The sequence below is a fragment of the Lactuca sativa genome, chromosome 4, assembly GCF_002870075.4.
Source record: "Lactuca sativa cultivar Salinas chromosome 4, Lsat_Salinas_v11, whole genome shotgun sequence".
Classification (NCBI taxonomy): Eukaryota; Viridiplantae; Streptophyta; class Magnoliopsida; order Asterales; family Asteraceae; genus Lactuca; species Lactuca sativa.
In genome coordinates, this window is record NC_056626.2 from 79779962 (window position 1) to 79802229 (window position 22268).

A 22268-nucleotide genomic window follows, 5' to 3' on the forward strand; every position below is an offset into this window, starting at 1 on the left:
TACTTGAAGTAACGGTTATCACATTTTTCACACGCACATCTGATTTTACCATTACTATCAAGGTGCAACTTCGACTTCTCAATAAAAGCTTTGAGTCCTGCTTGGAACTCGGGATGGTTTCGATATGGATTAGTAGTCCAACTTTTATCAATAGACATGATGTTGCTGAAACATAATTTTGGGTTTAGAGTTTAGTATACAGAATTAGCATTGTTTTTTTTCAGTCCACATTTTTTTTACATCTAAAATAATACAAAAATTAAGTAATAAAAAAATGAAAAAAATAAATTAAAAACTATATAACTTATTGGTTAATTAATTTGGAGTTACCTTGGGTAAAAACTAGAAGCTTTCTAGTTTTTGTATATAAGTTTTTAAACAATTTTATAGTTTTTTTTTTTTTTTTTTTTTTTGTGTTTTTTTTTCAAATTATAAAAATAATGTATTTTTTTTTTCAATTATAGCATCCTACTTATAAGAAAACCACATACTTTTACATACGTATTATGTTGTTGTGTTGTTTTTTTTTACCGTCGAGATTAAAATGTATATAAGTTTTTAACGATTTTTATAATTTTTTTTGTGTTTTTTTTTTCCAATTATAAGTTAACTATATAACTTATTGGTTAATTAATTTGGAGTTAGCTTGGGTAAAAACTAGAAGCTAAGTTTTTAAACAATTTTATATATTTTTTTGTGTTTTTTTTTTTTTTTTCAATTTATAAAAATAATGTATTTTTTTTTTCAATTATAGCATCCTACTTATAAGAAAACCACATATTTTTACATACGTATTATGTTGTTGTGTTGTTTTTTTTACCGTCGAGATTAAAATGTATATAAGTTTTTAAAGATTTTTATAATTTTTTTTGTGTTTTTTTTTCCAATTATAAGTTAATTATATAACTTATTGGTTAATTAATTTGGAGTTAGCTTGGGTAAAAACTAGAAGCTTTCTAGTTTTTGTATATAAGTTTTTAAACAATTTTATAGTTTTTTTTTGTGTTTTTTTTTTCAATTTATAAAAATAATGTATTTTTTTTTTCAATTATAGCATCCTACTTATAAGAAAACCACATACTTTTACATACGTATTATGTTGTTGTGTTGTTTTTTTTACCGTCGAGATTAAAATATATATAAGTTTTTAAAGAATTTTATAATTATTTTTGTGTTTTTTTTCCAATTATAAGTTAACTATATAACTTATTGGTTAATTAATTTGGAGTTAGCTTGGGTAAAAACTAGAAGCTTTCTAGTTTTTGTATTTAAGTTTTTAAACAATTTTATAGTTTTTTTTTGTGTTTTTTTTTCAATTTATAAAAATAATGTATTTTTTTTTATTTCAATTATAGCATCCTACTTATACCAAAACCACATAGTTTTACATAATACATAAGAAGGTGAAATTCACATACTTTTACATACATATACCACATATACATCAAATACAAATACACACAAAATAACATCCTATTTAAACCAAATACACATAATTTCACATATATACATAATAACATCCTATTTATACCAAATACAAAAGTTTCACAATCATATATCACATTTACAACAAACATACATACATTCACATACACACAATAACATTCTACTTATAACAAATACATATAACTTCTACTAATATACCACATATACATCAAACACACATACATTGGAATATATATACCAAATTCACATATATTCAAACAAATACAAAATATACAATCCAATTTTCACATATGACAATTATCACATAATTTCACATATAAATACAACTTGAAGCTATACAACTAATTGCAATTAAATAACCACAAACAAAAAATTGAATAACTTGCTTCTAATCCAAAACAATACCACCAAAAACAAAAATATGAACAATTTATTATCATTCAATCACTACATAAAGCTACAAATCAAAATTCATACAAAATAAAAAAGAAATCATAAAAAAAAAACTTACCTTTCTTCAACAAATGGAGGCACCTACAAATTGATCCCAAAGCTTTAACCACTTGCTTGGAACAATGCTTCTAATCCAAAACAACACCACCAAAAATAAAAGAACGTGAGCAATTTATTATCATTCATACAACACAAAAATGAAATCATCAAAATAAACTTACCTTTCTTCAAGAAATGGAGGTAGAAATTGATCCCAAAGCTTTAACCACACCTAGGGACACTTGCTTGGAACAATGAGGGGAGAAATTTGCTTGAAAGAAGCTGATTGAAGAAGAAAATCGGAAAAATGGTGAAGGAACTCGAAGCAAACAGAAAGGGAAATGAAGAGGAACTGTAATCTGCGTGCGTTTTTTTTTTTATCTGCGATCATCAATAGCGGCGACACTATTAGCGGCGACGCGAGGATCAATACCGGCGACAATTGTTAATAGCGGCGACAAACTGGAGGGAAGGGTACCGCGTCATTTTTATCAGACAATTAGCGGCGACTTTTTTAGAGTTTTAGCGGCGACATGCGTGTCGCCGGTATTAGGTTAAACCGGATAAGGCACCCCACCCGTTGGATTGGCTATCTCATCGAACGGTTGAGATGCAATGTAGGGGGAAAGTGCGGATTCGGGTGTCAACCCTTTAGCGGCGACACTATTAGCGGCGACTAGTGGCTTTACCGGCGACTCTAGCTAGAGTCGCCGGTAAAGCCACTAGTCGCCGCTAATAGTGTCGCCGCTAAAGGATATATTTCTTGTAGTGAAAGTGTCGAAGAATGATATGACACTGAAATGAAGAGAGAAACGCTATACATCAGATTGATGGTGATGGAGTATGACCATAATTAAATAGACTTATAAAACTGATATGAATATTCGCTCTTTGTTTTTCCCTCTATCACATCTCAACATAGCCTCACACCAACAAAAACCAATTTTTTCACTAATCAAAGTTCTGAAACAAAGCAACAACAAATCATTGTTTAACCAAAAATTATTACACATAAAAAAATATTATAATGATATTAAGTTATTAGTGAAATTTGTGGATAAATGTATGATATAAGGTGTTTATTCAGATGTCGGATAACACAATTATATAGAGTTTTAATATATCATGAAATATACTATACATATTCCATGTTTAATTACTTATTACTTGTATTCTTGGCCTGATAATAAGGATTAATAAATTTCCTGCCACTTACATAAAACTTGATAATCCATCTCCCTCTTTTAACATTGAAGTAGGGCATAGGGAGTTGAATTGGGGCACCGTGTATGGTCCTTGCAATAAGCTCTTGCTGATAACTTTATATGCTGCTTCCGTTAAGTGTAATCCATCCCAATTAGCATATGTATATGGTTTAGAACAGACAGTTGATGTTGGGTTTGCACATAGTATTAAATCGTTATAGTTAAATGTCCCTCCACCTCCACAACATGCTTTTAGAGCTCCATTTTCAAATCCTGTAACGTATCAAAATATTGTTAGCATTAGTCAAGACATGTAAACCATTTTATCCACATGCGTTAATTAATATTGTGATGTTATTTCTCCCTGTATAATAGAGATATGCATGTGATGTACCATATTTTTCTGGGGAACGAAAAAATTGCATGGCTGCATTGTAATAGTCAGCATAGATGATATTGGTATCAGGATGAAGTTCTTGAACTTGGTTTAATTTTGTCACTAGAAGTTTATTGTGGTACTCCGCAAACTTGTTAAATTGTATAAGGCAACCAGTTAAATTATCATATTTTGTAGAATCAAAGCTATTGTACAATGTTAAATATGCTGCAGAACATCCAATTGGTAGGTTTCCTGGCACAAGTACTGTCTTGGCCCCCATCTCAACAAGTTCCTGTTTTTACACTTTAAGTATGAAGTTAAGCCACTCTTATGATAATTCTCGTGATATTGCTTATACAAAAAAATCAAGGGAAAACAAAAATGTTCATCTTGTGTGTATTCTTACATTAATCGTTGAGATAATGGTCTCGACAACAAATGGAACATATGTTCCAACCTCATCGATGGATTTCCCAGCAAGTAAGGCGTGGTTATAATCGTTTCCTCCAATCTCACCCATGAGAAATAAGGAATGTTCGATTAGGTGACTACAATCTGCATAATTGAGAGACGATTAAATATGAGATCAAATTCTTAATAATAATTTCACTGATACGGATGTATTATTAATTGTTATGTTTTATATTTTTTCTGTGTTTTGTTGTATACTTAACAATTATACTATTTTTTATAATCAACATTATATCTTGTCCAAGATAAATGATTTTCTTCACATTAATTTAAACTCATTTATTCATTATTTCTCACAAAATAATGTTAGATAATTCTCAACAGCTACATGATATTTTTTTCCTATTTATTTTTAACAAAAATATAATATATATGTAAAAATATATAAATTTTATTAAATGTAATCATTTTCTTACATATAAACATAAACATAATTTTGTTAGTTAAAAGTGATATTCAATAAAATAATTCATAATCTGTAGTATTCATGCTTATTCATTTTAATACCGCAATAAAAAAGACTATTCTTTTGGTTTTATTTTTATGACAAGTTAATATAAAACTCTTTCATCATCTATTTACCTTATTGATTTAAATATAGTGTTAATTTTAATGGCAATTTAACTACTAGTCTACTACATGTTTAATACAAATTTTATTTCTTTTTAAAATTAACAAAATAGTAGTATATCATATATTTTAAAAAATTCATTAATTTAGTTTAAATATAGTCCTAATTTTAATGGCTATTTAACTACTACTTGTTTAATACAAAATTTATTTCATTTTAAAATTAACAAAATAGTAGCATATCATATGAATTTAAAAAAGAATAAACAATAGATACATAGATTTTTATTAAACATCATAAAATTTTATCAAATTTTTGTTTACAAAGATACTATTGTTCTAAAATAAATAACCATGTCTGAAATTTATTTTAATCATTCATAGTTATTTTATTAACATTAAAATTATGTAAGAAGATAAGAATGAACTGATTAGGGCATATTATTTAGTTTTGTTTCTGTGAGTTTTTTCTTTGTTTTAATTATTTAGTCTTTAAAAATTAAAACAAATTCCAAATGTTAAGAGGTAGCATCTTAGTTATTAATAGAATTATATTAAATTAAAATTTTTATTTAATCAGATATTACAAAAAAATAAAAGTTATATATATCTTGAAAATAGTGGTCGATATTTGAAAAGAGCATCATCATAAAAAAAAAAATCAAATGAATAGTGTTATAAGCTTTAACAAATTCAAATTTAAATTGAATATTTATATACTATTGACAAAACTTCAAAAATGGTCCCTGTGGTTTTCGAAAATATCAAGTTTAGTCCATAAGTTCAAAAAACTTCATAGATGGTCCCTGTGGTTTCAAAACTTTTAACAAATGGTCCTTTTCGCTAACTCCGTTAGCTTTTGGCTGTTAAGTAAAGGACATTTCTGTCTTTTCACTACCAAAGTGACCATTTATGAAGTTTTGCCTTATTTAATAAAAAAATAAATAATTAATTAATATTAAAGCGTTTCTCTTTCTCTTTCTCTCTCTCTCTCTCTCTTTCTCTCTCTCTCTCTCTCACACACACACACAACATTTAACGATCACCATCCGAAATATACACCACCACCGGAAAACACCCTCTTGAGCACCGCCAATGACCACATCCTTTATTTACATCCGACGAGTACCACATACAGTTCTCGTCCGGAAAATAGCACCACCTCCGCCGGAAATAACTGATATGTTCATCACCCGATTTCTCTCCATATGTCTCTTACACATGTATTCACTTGATTTATCTTCATTTGTTCACTTGTGGTAGTTGTTATCCCCGGCTCCACTGTCTCCATACACCGAAAACTCAACGGAGGAAAACTTATTGTTGTTTCTTCACCCTCGGGTACTGTAAACCTCAATTAACCACTGTATATGTCTCTTAATTCCGAAGAAAAACACACACCACTGAAAACCACTAGAAAACAAGAGGCGATAGATGATGAACGCCAAAATGATTTTACCTGGAAAAAACACAAACCCCAAATCCATAAGATTTCCAGCCGGCAACCATTGGAAATCTGCACAACCATATTAGACGAATACCTCCAAAAACCATCGTTTTGGACCCAGGTCACCAACCATCGTTCATTTAGGGAAAATCTTGGATTGCAATTAATGTCTCTAATCCCAGACAAAAAACCATTATTTTCAACACGAGAAAATTTTATCCTTATGAACCTAGATCTGGATTTTTGATTACATCATCACTTTAGCTTTAATCTCCCCCTCCTGATATGTCGAAGTTTGTCTTTAATGGAGATGGTGGCGGTGATTTTGGGGATAGTAGAGTATCTGATGGTGTGACGGTGGGTGAGAGGGAGGGGAGAGATGGAGGAAACGAGTGCGAGAACGGCCAAATGGGTCTCACGATTTTTTTAAGAGAGAGAGAGAGAGAGAGAGAGAGAGAGAGAGAGGACCCTTTAATATTAAATATATATTTATATGAATAAGACAAAAACTTCATAAATGGTCCCTGTGGTAGTGAAAAGACAGAAATGTCCTTCACTTAAGCCAAAAGCTAACGGAGTTAACCACTTGGGTTGTGGTGACTTGGTAAGGCATGTGGAAGATATGGTGGATAACCTATTGACCCATGTTCAAATCCTGGCACTACTAAGCCTTTGTGGCCATGGAGGTTCGCCTGTAGTGACTCCAGGGCATGAGGCAAAACCTCATGTTTGCAGCGGGGGATTAGTCGGTGCGCGAAAACTAGCCCGGAAACTCTCGTTAGGGAAGTTCCCTTTCCAAAAAAAAAAAAAAAAACTAACGGAGTTAGCGAAAATGACCATTTGTTAAAAGTTTTGAAACCACATGGACCATCTGTGAAGTTTTTTGAACGTAAGGACTAAACTTGATATTTTCGAAAACCACAAAGACCATTTTTGAAGTTTTGTCTATACTATTTTATTCGTGTGCAATCAGACATGAATGACAATTAATTTCATATCAAGATAAATATTTATTTTGAATTATATTAATTTTATCTTATTTTTAGTAGTTATAAAAATTATTATTTTATAGTTATTGATAATGACTTAATCATTTTAACAGTATATATTTGTGAATATTTTAAATACAAAATATTACTCACTGTCACTGGGATATTAAAGACGTCTTGCTACATACCTCTTATTACCTATGATAATAAATTAAGTTAGTTTTGTTACAATTGTGATGAAAAACCCAAGACAAACATTTATAAGCGATTATATGCATTAACATCTTGTCAGATGCTTAAAAATAAAAATATATGGATAGTTTGATTAGTTATGTTTCTTGCATAAGTGATTAAGGTTGGTTGATTATTGTGTGTGAGAAATAAAAAATTTATGATATGGTAATTATATATGAATATTCGTGGTTACACGAAGAAAATATTAAAAGACATCAAATAAATAATATTTATAAATTGACAAATAGCATTATTTAATCAAATAAATGTTTTAAATCATAGAGTTTATTTAATATCTATTAAACAAGCAAAATAAATATAAGTTTTTATTTACTAAACTAGATAACTTGATTATTTATTATTGGTTTAAATAATTATGTTCACTGAAATAAATAATCCAAATGATTGTTTATGAGATTGGGTTTATTATCTACTTAATGGGGATTAAAAGCTAGATTCATTATATTAGTATAGACAGGTAAGACATTTAAGGATTATTGTAATTGAAAACCTAATACTCCCCTTCTCTTCCCATGCCACTAAAGGAGTTTTGGTCGAGTTTTTTGAAGCACAAAGAAGAACAAGGTGATATTGCTTGTATTTTGAAGAAGGTCCAACACGCGTTTATGTTTTCAGTTCGTATGGATACCAATGGAGGAGATCATATATTTGATCTCAAGTTTCTACATCAAGGGCTTCAATTTATATAAGGTATTTTTATTAATTAAATACCATATGGCTGATGCTATCATGCTATGTTTAATTTATTAGATTTACGCTTTATTTCCGAGGTGATTTTTTTTAATAAAGGAAAGGGAATGAAAATATTGACAGAAATAAAGGGAGGAGGAGGAAAATTTTCTTTATTCCGTATTCCTGAGTTCAGAGGAAATGAAAGGAAATGAAAGGATAATTTTAAGTTTTTGTGTTCCCGAGTTAGAAGGGAAGAGAAAAAACTTGAAGATTTTTCTTCTCCTCACTTTCTTTCCAAATTTGCCCAATTTAGGAGGAAAATTTAGAAAGAAAATATGGCTACAAATTTATTTTCTTCCCCACACTTTCCTTTCATTAATAAAACTCGGGAACACGATTTTCTTTCAACATCCCTCACTTTTTCTGTATTTCCATTCATATCCTTCCTTAAGTAGAACTCGTGAACAAGGTTGTAATGTGATCGTAATTTAGTCACTAGTGCATCCATCAATAAAAAGGAGAGATTACTCCAAACAATATCTAGATTCATCATTCTTTTGGGAATCAATTTTATTAATTTCGTTTTAGTCTTCCACTCCATATTGTTTTGCTTGTCAATTAGTTTTGAACCCTTTCAATTCTAGCATTTGCGATCTTCGTGGGTACAAAGTGGATAATAGGTTCAAAAAAACAATAAATGAAATCGGAGCCAATTCCAAACCATAGGAACTGAAAACACTCATACTCACATCAGTATGTATGTATGTATATATATAGGTAGTCAGCTAGATAGGTATGTATATATGTATATATTCATCGATATTAGTTTTAGAAAGGCTTATTAGGGGAGGTCTTGTTAACTAATGAACAAAATATTGCTATGGTTTCATTATTGAATAATAAAAGAAAGTACAAATACAAAGAAATGGAAAGACACACACACACACACACACACATATATATATATATATATATATATATATATATATATATATAGAGAGAGAGAGAGAGAGAGAGAGAAAACTAATTACGTTAAACCTAGCTAAAGGACTAAAATTGACCCAAAACAAGAAAGACAAATAAAATTATTATGATAACATCCCCCTCAAACTCATAATGTGATAACAATAAGTATTAGGAGTTTATCTGACAAGAAATGGAATCGATGAGCAGTCAAGACTTTCATACTCAATATGTTTTGTCGGCTCATGAAACATCGAATTCATTGCAATCTCATTGTCACAATGCAAAGGGGGTATACTAAGAAATATGAACACCCATGTTTGCAAGTAGCCATTACAACTACACAATCTCACACATAATGACAGCTATAGTTTGATACTCATATTTTGTAGATGATTGGGAGACAACATCTTGTTCTTACTATTCTATGAAATCAATGAATCTCTAAGAAAAAAAATACAATACCCAGTAGTAGACTTGCGATCATAGAATTGCCATCCTAATCAGCATCACTATATGCACGCAAATCAAAAGAGGAAGTGGAAGTAAACATTACACTACGAAACCAAGTACCACGAAGATATCTAAAAATACGAAGAACAACTCCCCAATGAACTGTAGAAGAAGCAGTAACAAATGCTCTTTCAAAAAAAAAAAAAGCAGTAACAAATTGGCTAACCATATGAACTGTTTGAGCAATATCTAGCCTAGTGATGATAAAATATACCAAACATCCCGACAATGGTACAATAAAGACACATATCAGATAAGGAAACACCGTCAGTTGGAGAATACTTGGCATTATTTTCTAGAGGCATGTCAATTGTTATGTTTTCTGAAAGTTGTGCGCATTCAAAAAAAATTGAGCGACTTGTTTGAGACAAAGGGAAATAATTACCATAGAAAATCTCTCAAACAAAGCACGATGGGCTTGTTTGAGACCATATAATGCTTTCCGAAGCCGACAAACTTCACCTGGCCTGTGAGCAATACCTGGTAGAGGAGACGTGTATATCACCTCCTAAAGATCTCCATTCAAGAATGCATTCTTGACATCCATTTGATAAATATTCCATTGTCGGATAGAAAAAACAACAATTAGAGTGCGAACAATTGTCATTTTTGCAACTAGAGCAAAGGTATTTTCATAATTTCTACCATACCCTTGCGAATATCCTTTAGTAACAAGTCTAGCTTTATAACGTTCAATAGATCCATCAGACTTGGTGTTGATTTTAACAACAACCAATCATGTGCTTTCTAGGAGGTAGCGGAACCAAATCCCATGCTTGAGTCTAATAAAGACCTGCAAGTTCCTCAGTCATAGAGTTCTTCCAAAAAGGATCAAAGACAACCTCTTTGTAGGACGTTGGCTCAGAGAGACGATGTATATTCCCAATAAAGGAGACAAATATTAGCGAGTAAGAGGAATTTACAAATTTTGGAAGCTTGGTGGACTTTCAACTATAAGTGAGTCTTGATAGTAGAGGACAATGACATATTGTCTTAAGATTTAGACAGGATTCATCCATACAAAGGTAGCCTTGCACCTGGGGATCGATTTAGGAGGAGGAACATACACAAGGATTTTGTTGTCTAGATACAGAGGCAGACATCAGGAATTCGAAGACTAGTGCTTTCAGAGCTCCTTTATGGTTGGAGAGAGAGGGAGAGAAAGAAGTAAACAAAGATATAAGGTTTTGTCAATTTGGATTCTAGCATTTGACGAAGTAAAAATTTAGGAATTCTTTGTATGGTATTTCCCAATTCAGTGTGCTGTACATCTTTTAGAAGCTTGCAATATGTAAACTTGATTTTATGATGTAAAACTTATAATGATTATTTAGTTGGAAGGAATTATTCAGTCCGAATCAAGTTAGTCCCTAAAGCTAGTTTTAAGACATGTTAGAAACTTAATTTTATATCGTATTTGTTGTTAACTCTTTGTATAATAGGTAAATATATAACTTTATGAGTTTTAACTAATCTGTTGTTATTTGCTATTTTGTTCATAACAGGTGAAGTTCCAACTTAGATTGATAATAGTAAAGAAGGATTTTTCAGTGTAAGTGCCCAATTTGAACCTACATTAGAATCAAATGAGAAGTTATCCTAGTGCACCGGTGCACAAAGAAGAACAAGAAAGAAGAAATTGATAAAAATAAGGTTGGATGGATCTTAAAGTGGTTGTAAACATGGAAGGACAAAAATGCCTCCAACGTGCTACTCATGTGGGGGTTACTAACAACAAAATAGATGACAAAGTTAATTTAGGGACCGGGTGGATAACAAATTTAGGTTTTATGGATGATCCGAGTTAAAAAAAAACTTTTTAGGAACCAAACGTGCAAGTAACCATTATCCACAGGGACCATCCGTGTAATTTACTCCACATCTTTATCAGCGGGTTGGTAAGTGTAACTTGGTTAAGGCCCGGATCCGGTTACCCAATCCCTCTATATAAATTCATTTTGGGTCTATGGTGAGATACTCAGATGTAATCGGTTAAGGGCCAATTCTATATAATATTTTTTTGGGTCTGTGGTCATATAGTTTAGCTGATAATGTCATTGTAGGAGTTAAACAGAACTCAAGAGCCAAACTTTCATTCATAGGTCCATCATATCACATTGCTACCATATCAATTTTTATTTCTTATAATTCTACTCTCATTACCCAAAACCTTTTTAGAGGTTTACAAGTGGTTCTTATTTAACCTATAATTGTTATATTACCTCATAAAATAAAAGAAAATAACATTTATACATTTTTTTTTTATAAATGTTAGTATTTAGTATAAAATTAAATATAAAATTGAACAAAATACTTTTTCCTTTTTATAAAATTACAGGTAAATTTATATAAATTAGATATTGATATAATTGGTTATGTTTTGCTCCTCTCTAAAAATTAAAACAAACTTCATGGTAATTGTTTTATTCTTTTGACACAACATTTACAATTTGGTCTCATTTCCAACATATAAATCTTTTTACCGATGTATTTTATTATAAATTATATTCATTATTTGTTATAAATTTATAACAAAAAGAACAAGAAAATTTATAATATGTAAATTATATAACCTAAAAATATATAAATGAAAACACAAAGCAATCAGTAATAAGTGGGTCCGATTGAGAGTTTGAAGGGGTATAAAACTTGGACAATTTTCTAGCTACGTGGATGAACCACCTCCCCATTTTAGTATTTAAAAACTAGTACTCCATTTACATTTTGAATCTCGATCTTTATTAGCATAGTCTAAAGTAATGTAGCAATTTCTAATGTTTGTGCTCATATAGAAACGAGCTATTTGATTTGGTACGATTAAAAGCTCGACGACTTGAGATTGAGGTAAATAAATCCGAGCCTATTCAACCATACACGAGCTCACTCAATTTGTATATGACTAGAGTAGGGATGTCAACGGGGGCAAACCGGACGGGGATTGCCTCCCCCGCCCCCGCCCCCAAATTGTTCCCGTTCCCCCGCCCCCGATTGATTTTGGGCTAACTTATTTGGGCTAAAATAAGTTCTTGTTTGGGCTAAAAGAAACGATATTTTGGGTAACGAATAGATATTTATAACATAATTTTACATGTTACAAACAACTTAAAAACATGTTTTTTGTTGAATTTTTGTACGTAAAAATCATTTTATTGTTTATTATACTTATATAAATTAATATATGTCAATTTATATAATTTGTTAACGGGGCCCCCATGGGGATTTCGTGACGGGACTACCAACCCCCACCTCCGAAATTAAAACGGGGGTTACCCTTGCCCCCGCCCCCGCCCCTGTCCCCAGTTTTTTTCAACAAATGCCCCCATACAGAACGGGGCCCCCACGTGATCGGGGTCCCACGGGACTTTTTGACATCCCTATATATGAGGCTCAAAAACCAACAGATCTCGAACATAGTTAGGCTTGCGATGAGCCAGTCTCGATTACTCACCTAGGCTACATAGGTTGGACATGAGTAATTTTTTTTCTGGGCAGAAAGACGAAATATATAATAAATGACACCAACGAACAAGATGCTAGTTGAAAAAAAAACATTAAAAACGTTTTTTTTGGGTCTACACATCAACGATTCCAAGTAACATTTCTATATCATTTAGGAAATAGTTGTAATTAGGAGCTAGTTAACTTGATGCAGTTTCCTTTTCGGTTTTTGCTTTTAAAGATACGTAGAGGTATAAACATTTGGGAAATTAAGTAGTCTCTTATATTTTATTCATACTCATTTGTTATCGTATGTAACAGATTTAATGAAATTGATAATATTTTAATCCACTTGTCACCATTTAATATGGTAGGATTTTTGATGTGATAGAAGGATGAATAGGAAAAAAAAATATAGAAGGATATTTAATGAAGCAATAAAGGCGTGTTCTACACATAGTTTTGAAGAGTTTTTATCTTTAAGTTTTATGAAAACACTTTGGAGAGTTTTTATCTTTGAGCTTTTAGAAAAAACACTTGAAAAAATATTAATGTTCGTTCAGAGTAAAAGTAAAAGCTTTTAGTGTTAGTTAAAACAAAAAACTTCTAATATAAAAGCTACTTCTAAGTAACCTCTAACAAATAAAACTATTTTATTATTTTTGCAAATTGACTTAATTCTTTTTTTTTTTTTTTTTAAATCATCCTTGTGTTTTAGATAAATAATTTTATGTAATTTTACATGATAATTTTTTATATATTTGATTTAATACTCATATACAAATAAAAACTACCAAATTTCAACTTCCACCTTCTAACTAATTTACCAACCTAGACTCCACCCAGAGCCATTCCGACCACTCTAACAACACATAACTTCTTTTTTTTTTTTTTTTTTAATCTTTCTGTTCAGTTATTGCATTTTATGTATATTGAGGTGTATGTAAGTTTGATTTTATTACCTGAAACATTTGCACAAATCGATTGTTTGAACCACTCCAGCTGAACTCCTAAAGATATATTTGTAGTTATAGGGTTATAAACCCCTCTGGCTTCAAGAAATGAATTATTTAATGCAGTTGCAAATGCCACCGCATAATTTACTCCTTGTCCCAATTCCATGCTTCCATTGCCATTGAAAAATGGTCGCACCAGTGGCAGGTTGAGGTACTCAGCTTCACACAAAAAAGATCAACAATCTCATTGACATTAGACTTGCTATATATATCTTACACGAATCCTTAGTTAAGATTTTCTTATTTTTCATTGCGTATGTGTTTACGTAATAATGGTTTATTTAATTATCTATTTACACATAGAGAAAGGAAGAGCCTTGATAAAGGAGTACTATGCACATATATATAGAGGCAACCAATTAAGTTAGATGAAGAGAGAGGTTACCAATGAAATCAATGATGAGGCGACCATTGGAGCAACGACCAGTAGGCTCATGAAAAAAGGTTTCACCATAAGGTGGTAAAAATAAATGTAATGGAGGTTGATTTAGTTCAGAGGTAAGCTGTTTTAGGTTACCAGTGTCTGCTAGGGAGTCTCCGAAGCTGGTGATTGAAGTGTAGCATCCATTGGCATAAAAGGTGCAACTCCATAAGAGCTGCAAAATGGTAAAGAATGATGTATAGGATAAGGAACGATTGGCCATTAAAGAGTTTGAGTGTAAGAAATTATTTTGTAGGAGATCTATGATTTGAAATAACGATAGGAGATCGATATATTTATCTTCAGTGGCATTCCCTCCAGAGTGATGTGAAGTTAAATGATTGCCGTTTGTTTAAAATATATATGTAGGTCCTGTTTTGCTTGTCCTTTTTTTCGTTGTATATATTGTGGTCTTTATTTCTTGGCCCAGCTTTTTCTTTATTTAATACTATTTATGTCGCTAAAAAATGATTGACGCCAACATTTATGACACAAGATATTTTGTACGACAAGTAAATATGGGCTTGATGTCGTGGATCTCGTTGGAATTGTGGGCTGCTGGTGATTTATGTGGGAAGGTCCTAATCAGGAGTTTAGAGCCAAACGGAATCACTTTGGGAGTATTACTCACCCGGTCACCCCTGCTAGGGTGTTTTTTGGTGCTGGCATATTATTTAAAAAAGTTTTTGCGGTTCCAAAAAAAAAGGAAGGAATAACAGAAATGAATTTTACTAATATATTTTCAGTATATGCAAACAAAAGAAAATGTGAACCGACATTGAAGTCAGTGAAATATAAAATCCACTTTTTAAATTGTTGTTTTGTCTTTCTTTTGGTCAAATTAATCATTCATTTAATAAAATCAATTAAGGTTGAATGAAAAAATGTTGAATGAAAAATCCACTTTTTAAATTGTTGTTTTGTCTTTCTTTTGGTCAAATTAATCATTCATTTAATAAAATCAATTAAGGTTGAATGAAAAAATGCTTTAAACTTAAAGTATATTTGAATGATATTTTTTTTCGGCATTTTTCTCTAGGGTTAATAACTTGTAAAGATAATGAATTTTGCATTGTATACATTTAGTCACTCAAGTATTTTTTTATATGCGATTTATTATTAAACTATCTTATTGTGTTCATAAATCACCATTTTTATCGGCTAATACAAGTTTAGCCGCTTTCCGGTGACCTTGGCATCTTTGATGAGTCTCCGGGCATCATAAATTTTTCGGCAACCAAACCAAATGCAGGTTAAAGAAACACACCTATGGAGATGCTTTGATTGATTCCAAAACTCAAGAACATAGAGGTAGATCCACTCAGAATCAAGAACAAATTGTGTGTGTGTGTGTCAAAAAAATGGGTTCTTCAAAATGGAACACTACATGCAAACAAGAAGTAGAAGTGTTTATCCAAACAAGAACAAGAAACCGAGCATTGAAGGCATGTTTAGAGTTGAATCCATCAAAAAAACAAGAACATGTCAATGAAGATTGAATGTCCATAGAAAACGAGTTCCAAACCTAGATTCAATGGCAAAAAGTGATTTGAGGACTTAGGTTTTTCGAGAAATCGATGAAGATTAAAACAGTAGCCTTCAATAATCGAGTTCCAAACCTAGATCCAGTGCACCTACAAATCAAACCCTTAATTCATCTTGCTTTCGCACATGGATTTTTATTGGATCTGAATTTTTTGGATTTGATTTCTTTAGCACACGCAAACTTGCAAATCAAACCCAACAACATAAAGGTGAGTGAGTCTGTATCTGGATTTTTTTCCTAAAAAATTTGATGTTCGCCGAAGAAACGACAAAATTTGATTTTGGCCAGAAAAAATGACAATATATGCTAGAGTCATTGGAAACCAGCTAAAAGTACAATACCCAATCATAATAACATTTTTTAAACAATTAAAGAGTTAATGGTAAATTGAGTACAAACAAAACTTCAGTAACTAAACGTGCACACACGGCAATGTTCATAATATGTGCTTAACTTTTAATTTACCTTATGATCATAATGAGAAAACGATAATACAATTCTATATCATAGTCTTTTATTAGAAGAAACACATTATAGTTCTTACCGAACAAAAAAGAATGTTATACTTCCGAAAATCTTAATGCCCTTCGTGTTTAAGTATATAGATGATGCATAATGTGGCCTCATTCCGTGGTAGAGTATATAGATTATGTATAATGAGACTCATGTTGTATAACCCAATAGTATCCTCGTATGCTTGTCTTATATCTAATTATTGTGAAGATATTATTCATGTGGAAATCACAATCTGACATGGTACAATATCAAATTTTATTAGAGGCAAAGAACCCTCCATAAAAATCTCTTATGTATACCAGCCGATTATTAGGGATACTAATAAGAAGGTAGTTTCTACTAACATGTTTGACGCATTTTCACACAAAATACTAGGTAAAGACATTCCCTTCTCATGGTGGTTGTGTCCCCGACCAAATCAATCAAGGATGAGTATGTCTTCTTTATGTTTTGGATGTAGTTTAGGCAGTTTATATTGTTTGTATGTCTTGTGTGTTGTCCCTTTTTAGCTTACGTGGTTTTCACTATTCTCCGGTGTTGTTTTTCCAGTGTTATTCATGAACATTGTACATCCTTTTACTTATATTTATTAATAAATTTGCCAAGAAGTTCTATTAAGTTTCTTCTTTTCCAAAAAAAATGTCATCGTAAGACCACCGCCATTCTCTCTTCCTTGAGGATTTGATGGACATCAGCTCCTCTTCTTTGTTTTCCTCTCATTTAGAAAACCCTACAACATAGCCAATTATATCAAAGCCTACCTCCTATTGACTTTCGACCTTAATTTCACAAACAACGAGACATAGTGAGAATTATTTGAAATTACTTCGTACCCGTTCTGAGTGCTTAGTCACATTGACAACACATGCAATGCTATAAAGTAAAAAAAATATGATGATCTCGAATGGAAAAAAATTGGCCAGTATGTTTAGATTTATAGTACGATCTCACAATCCATGTTATAGATTATTTTCAATCTAACATCACCTTTATTCTTAGAAATAACAACAAAGTACCCCTGCTTACCTAATGGGTTGTGCAATAACTTCAACAACTATATGGTATATGCTAACATGTAGTGGGTCAGTGCCAATAAAGTCCTTGCCCCAACCCATGGATGAGAAACAATAGGCTCAATCCCATCATTGTTCATTATCGCGCCCTTCTATTTAATAATCTCATTTAGCAAGAGGATCAACACTTTCTATACAATAGACTTAGTTCTAGAATAGGGTTTTTGGATAAAATAATGAATATCCTTTCATTATTTAACATGATGACTATGTACGATCAACAAAATAATGGATGGTATTTGGACACTAGGGCTACCACTTACATGTAAACATATCCATGTATACTTCTTTTCATAAAGATGATAGTTTTTTCTTTATATCGTAGTTGGTAATGGATCCTCAATTTTTGTATAACGAATGGACACACACATATCCACAAACCTCACCAACCACTTCACCTCCATAATATCCTTATCACTCCCAATATTATAAAATTTTGTCAATTACTCATTAAATAAGTGTTTTGTGGAATTTGATAAGTTTTGTTTTATGTAAATGTTTTGTTATGAAGTAAAGTGGATAACTAGCAAAACTATAAGCACACAAGACACAATATTTACGTGGTTCGATCAAGGTGACCTACGTCTACGGGCAGGAGGGGAGTATTCTTTTTATTTCAAAGCTCTTAAACAGAAGTTACAAGTACAATTACATAGAGATTCGCTTATCACTCTAGAATTCAAGATACAAAATGACCTAACATGCATCCCTATTTATACTTGAGGGATCAGACCTAAAACCCTAATGGTGCAATCCCATTGGCCCATAGGCCCATGAAAGGTGTCAACCAATCATAATCCGCCATGCATCATCTTCTGGAACATTTATCCATGTCATGCAACCCATGAGCATCAGAAACACACATGATGGAGCACCTTGTGCCATAGTGGAGCATCATGATGTACACATGGCGCATCATGAACACTAATGGCCCAACATCCATCATGGTTGCACAACATGGTGTAATCCTTGAGAAATACCAATTTTAATCATTGTTGAACGATCTTGAGCATCATAGAGGACTTCATAGCATACTTGGCTCATTAAGGACCATGATGGTCCAACTTGCACCATGATGGCACAACAAGTGTATGGATGGCGCAACAGGCTTCAAGTGTGGCACAAGAACATAAAGATTGGAGAAACAACACCACCTTGACGCAACATGAACATACATGGCACAAAAAGGCCATGCATGGCACTGGAGCATACTCCATGGCTCAAAAGGAATACCTCATGGTGCAAGAGGGAGCATAATAGCGCAAGAAGGAATTCCCTTGGCGCAACAGCATCCTTCTTGGCCCATCCCTTCAACATAAGGCACAAAAGGTTCCCTTATTGCTCCATATCACTCCCAAGTGCTCCAAACATCTTCCAATTGCTCCAACCCCCTTCTGTATGATCTGTTCCTTTGGAACTTGATCTATTCCTTTGTCAGCCGATCCGTTCCTTTCTCAAATGATTCGTTCCTTTGTCACATACTCCATGAAACCCAAGTGCTTCATTGAGTTCAAAGTGCTCTAAATGCTCCATAAACATGATAAAAATGCTCGAGTTACATTTAACAGTCACAACCTTGACTTGAGCATCCTCTGAACTCCACCTCAAACAAGAACTTCCTCTGCCTTCCTGCCATTCATCCCCGAAGGGACCTACCTCCTGCGAACATCAACCAAGTCCAAGAAAAGCTTGAACTTCTCCATGGGCAATAAATTTGTCAACATATCTGTTGGGTTGAACTTGGTATCAATCTTTAGTATTGAAAACTTATCTCCTTCCAGAATATCCTGAATGAAATTCAGCCTGACATCAATGTACTTTGTCTTCTCGTGATACACAACATTCTTTACAAGACTCAAAGCACTTTGACTGTCACAATACGAGACATGCTTCTCCACCTTCATACCAAGACTCTGAATAAGCCCTTACAACCATATCTCCTCCTTTATTCCTTCCGCCATGGACATGTACTCAGATTCAGTTGTAGACAAAGAAACGGTATCTTGTAACGTTGACTTCCAACTGATGGCACATCCGAATAAAGTGAATATGTAGCATACCTGTGACTTGCGCTTCAAGAAGTCACCACCATAATCAGATTCAGCATATCCCACCAATTCACTCTTTATATTTGCTCCACACACCAAGAAAACATCTGTCGTTCCCTTCAAGTATCGAAAGATCCACTTTACAACTTCCCAATGAGCCTTCACTGGATTACTCATAAACCTGCTAACCACACTAACTGCATGAGCCAAATCAGGTCTGGTACAGACCATAGTATACATGAGACTTCCAACAACTCTTGAGTATGGAACTCTGCTCATGTAATTCCTTTCTTCATTAGTAGTGGGTATAGTGCTTGGACCAAGTTTAAAGTGAGCCGCCAAAGGAGTTCCAACTGGCTTGGACTCATCACAATTGAAGGATTGTAGAACTTTCTCAACGTACTTCTGTTGAGAAATACACAACCACCCTGCTTTTCTATCCCTTAGTATCTCCATTCCATGTATCTTCTTTGATGTTCCCAAATCCTACATTTTGAAGTCATTCTTCAGGGTCGCCTTCAATTCTATTATTCCATCCATGTCCTTGGCTGCAATGAGCATATCGTCAATATATAACAACATATATATGTAGGAATCTGGTGACAATTCCATTGAGCAAACACAATTGTCAAACTGGTTCCGAATGTATCCATTCGACATCATGAATGGATTAAATCTCTTGTACCATTGTCTTGGAGTCTGCCCCAAACCATATAGGGATTTCTTTAGCAAACATACATGATCCTTCTTAGAATCAAGGAACCCTTCTGGCCGAGACATACAAATATTTTCTTCTAAGTTTCCATGACGAAATGCAGTTTTCACATTAAGTTGTTCAAGATCCAGATCAAATGCACTCAACATGGCCAAAAGAACCCGAATTCTATTGTGCTTCACGACCGATGAGAGCACCTCGTGATAACCAATTCCTTCTTTATGAGAAAACCATTTTGCCACCAACCTTGACTTGAACCTAGCTGGTTTAACTCCTGGTATCCATTCCTTGTTCTTAAAGATCCATTTACATCCTACTCGCTTTGCTCCCTTTGGTAATGTAACACGATCCCATTTTTCACTCTTCACTAAAGATTGCATATCTTCATTTATGGCCATCAACCAGTCGTTTGCTTCTTTACTTGCCACAACCTCTTGATACGATTGACTTTCCTCAATGTTAATGTCTTCTCTAGTTGCTAAAGAAAAAGAAATGGAGTCAAGTTAACCTGAATTCACAAATCCCACATATCTATCATAGTGTCGAATGACCCTATTCGATCTTCTATTTGCTATAGATTCAGACCCATCATCCTTCCTGGCATCAGCACCATTGGACGAAGATCCCATGGGTTATTCTTGGGTTTCATCTTGTCTAGGCTGTTCACTGTCACCTTGCTCTTTGTCACTTATCACAACTCTGTCTGACCTTCTGGCTAGCCCCCTGATCTTTGTTTCCTGCTTGACTTGTATCACCTCCTCCCTGGTTACTCATGGCAGATTCATCAAAGATCACATCTCTGCTCATGATGAAGTTAGGAGTTCCTCCTTCTTCTATACACCAAAGTCAATAACCTTTTACTCTTGTCGCATATCCTAGAAAAAATGCACTTCATTACCCTTGGCTCAAGTTTACCATCATTCACATGAGCATATGCGGGACATATAAATATATATAAACCAGAATAGTCACAGGGTTTCCTAGACCATACCTCTTGAGGAGTCTTCAAGTCAATAGCATCCGATGGTGATTTGTTCGCCAGATAGTAAGTAGTGTTAACTGCTTCCGCCCAAAATTGCTTGGATAAGTTAGCAAATATCCGCATTCACCTTGCATGCTGCAGGAGTGCTTAGTTCATCCGTTATGCCACTTCATTTTGATGTGGTATGTGTCGTACATTGCGATGCCTCACTATACCCTCTGCCTTGCAGAAATTATCAAATGAAGCATTGCAGAACTCCAACCTATTGTCAGTCCTCAAAGTCTTCACCTGTTTTCTAGTCCTTTTCTCAGCCATGGTTTTCCACTCCTTGAACTTTCCAAACATCTCATATGTGGTCTTTAGAAAGTACAACCAAACCTTCCTTGAATAGTCATCAATGAATGTCACAAAGTATGAGCATCCTCCTTGAGACTTCATTGGTGCAGAACCCCACAGATTTGAGTGAACATACTCTAGGATTTCCTTGCTTGTGTGTTGACCGGTACCGAACTTCACTTTGCGATGCTTTCCCTTAACGCAAGCTTCACAAAACTTTATATTTCCAGTACCCTCTCCACTAAGAAGCCCTTGTTTACTTAGAACTGACATGCCCTTTACACTCATTTGCCCCAACCTACGATGCCACAACTCTGTCTTGTCATCACCTTCATTCAAGGATTGGGAGATAGCCACCTTTCCCATAACCGTACTGCCTTCTAGGATACAGATCCCTCCATGATTCATCTTCCCTTTGATTATAACTAGATAGCCTTTGGCCACTTTGACCCGTTCTCCTTCACCAACGTACATCATCCCATTCTTAGCCAATGTGCCAAGAGAAATTAGATTCTTATGAAGTTCTAGAATGTACCAGCAATCTAACTTTCTGATCATGTCATCGTGCATCTTAATCTGCACCGTGCCACTACCTTTGATACTGCTCATCTAATCATCACCCATCTTGACTGTGTTATCCCACTCTTTGAATGAGTCGAACTAGTCACGATTATACGTCATGTGATAGGATGCTCCAGAATCCAAGACCCAAGAATCAGCAGAACTAGATGTACATACTGCTAGTACATCATCATCGTCCCCTTCATCAGAACTT

The 22268-nt window shown here is 33.4% G+C and overlaps 1 protein-coding gene across 2 annotated transcripts; it reads right to left on the reverse strand.

Annotated features, from left to right (window-relative positions):
• Positions 1-680: 680 nt before the first annotated feature.
• LOC111884784 (GDSL esterase/lipase At1g28570) lies at positions 681-14654 on the reverse strand. Of its 2 annotated transcripts, XR_008231602.1 has the most exons (7): positions 14242-14648; positions 13803-14015; positions 3929-4077; positions 3538-3814; positions 3155-3416; positions 2121-2319; positions 681-2027 (listed from the first exon to the last, which is right to left on the reverse strand). XR_008231602.1 is itself a non-coding variant. In XM_052770329.1 (6 exons), the coding sequence occupies exons 1-6, from the start codon at positions 14498-14500 to the stop codon at positions 2802-2804; spliced, it is 1260 nt and encodes a 419-aa protein (XP_052626289.1). In that variant the 5' UTR covers positions 14501-14654; the 3' UTR covers positions 2767-2801. The 2 variants fall into 2 exon arrangements, 1 of the variants encoding a protein (XP_052626289.1); XM_052770329.1 differs by lacking the exons at positions 681-2027; positions 2121-2319 and adding an exon at positions 2767-2901 and having other exon boundaries at positions 14242-14654.
• Positions 14655-22268: the final 7614 nt, after the last annotated feature.

What these genes read in the sequence shown, in the direction of transcription:
- LOC111884784 (XM_052770329.1), bottom strand. Translation starts at nt 14,500, where the DNA reads ATGGCCAATCGTTCCTTATCCTATACATCATTCTTTACCATTTTGCAG. An exon ending in CCTCATCATTGATTTCATTG is followed by an intron (nt 14,016 to 14,241) that starts GTAACCTCTCTC and finishes TTTTGTGTGAAG; the next exon opens with CTGAGTACCTCAACCTGCCA. An exon ending in GATGGATTATCAAGTTTTAT is followed by an intron (nt 2,902 to 3,154) that starts GTAAGTGGCAGG and finishes GCTTTGTTTCAG; the next exon opens with AACTTTGATTAGTGAAAAAA.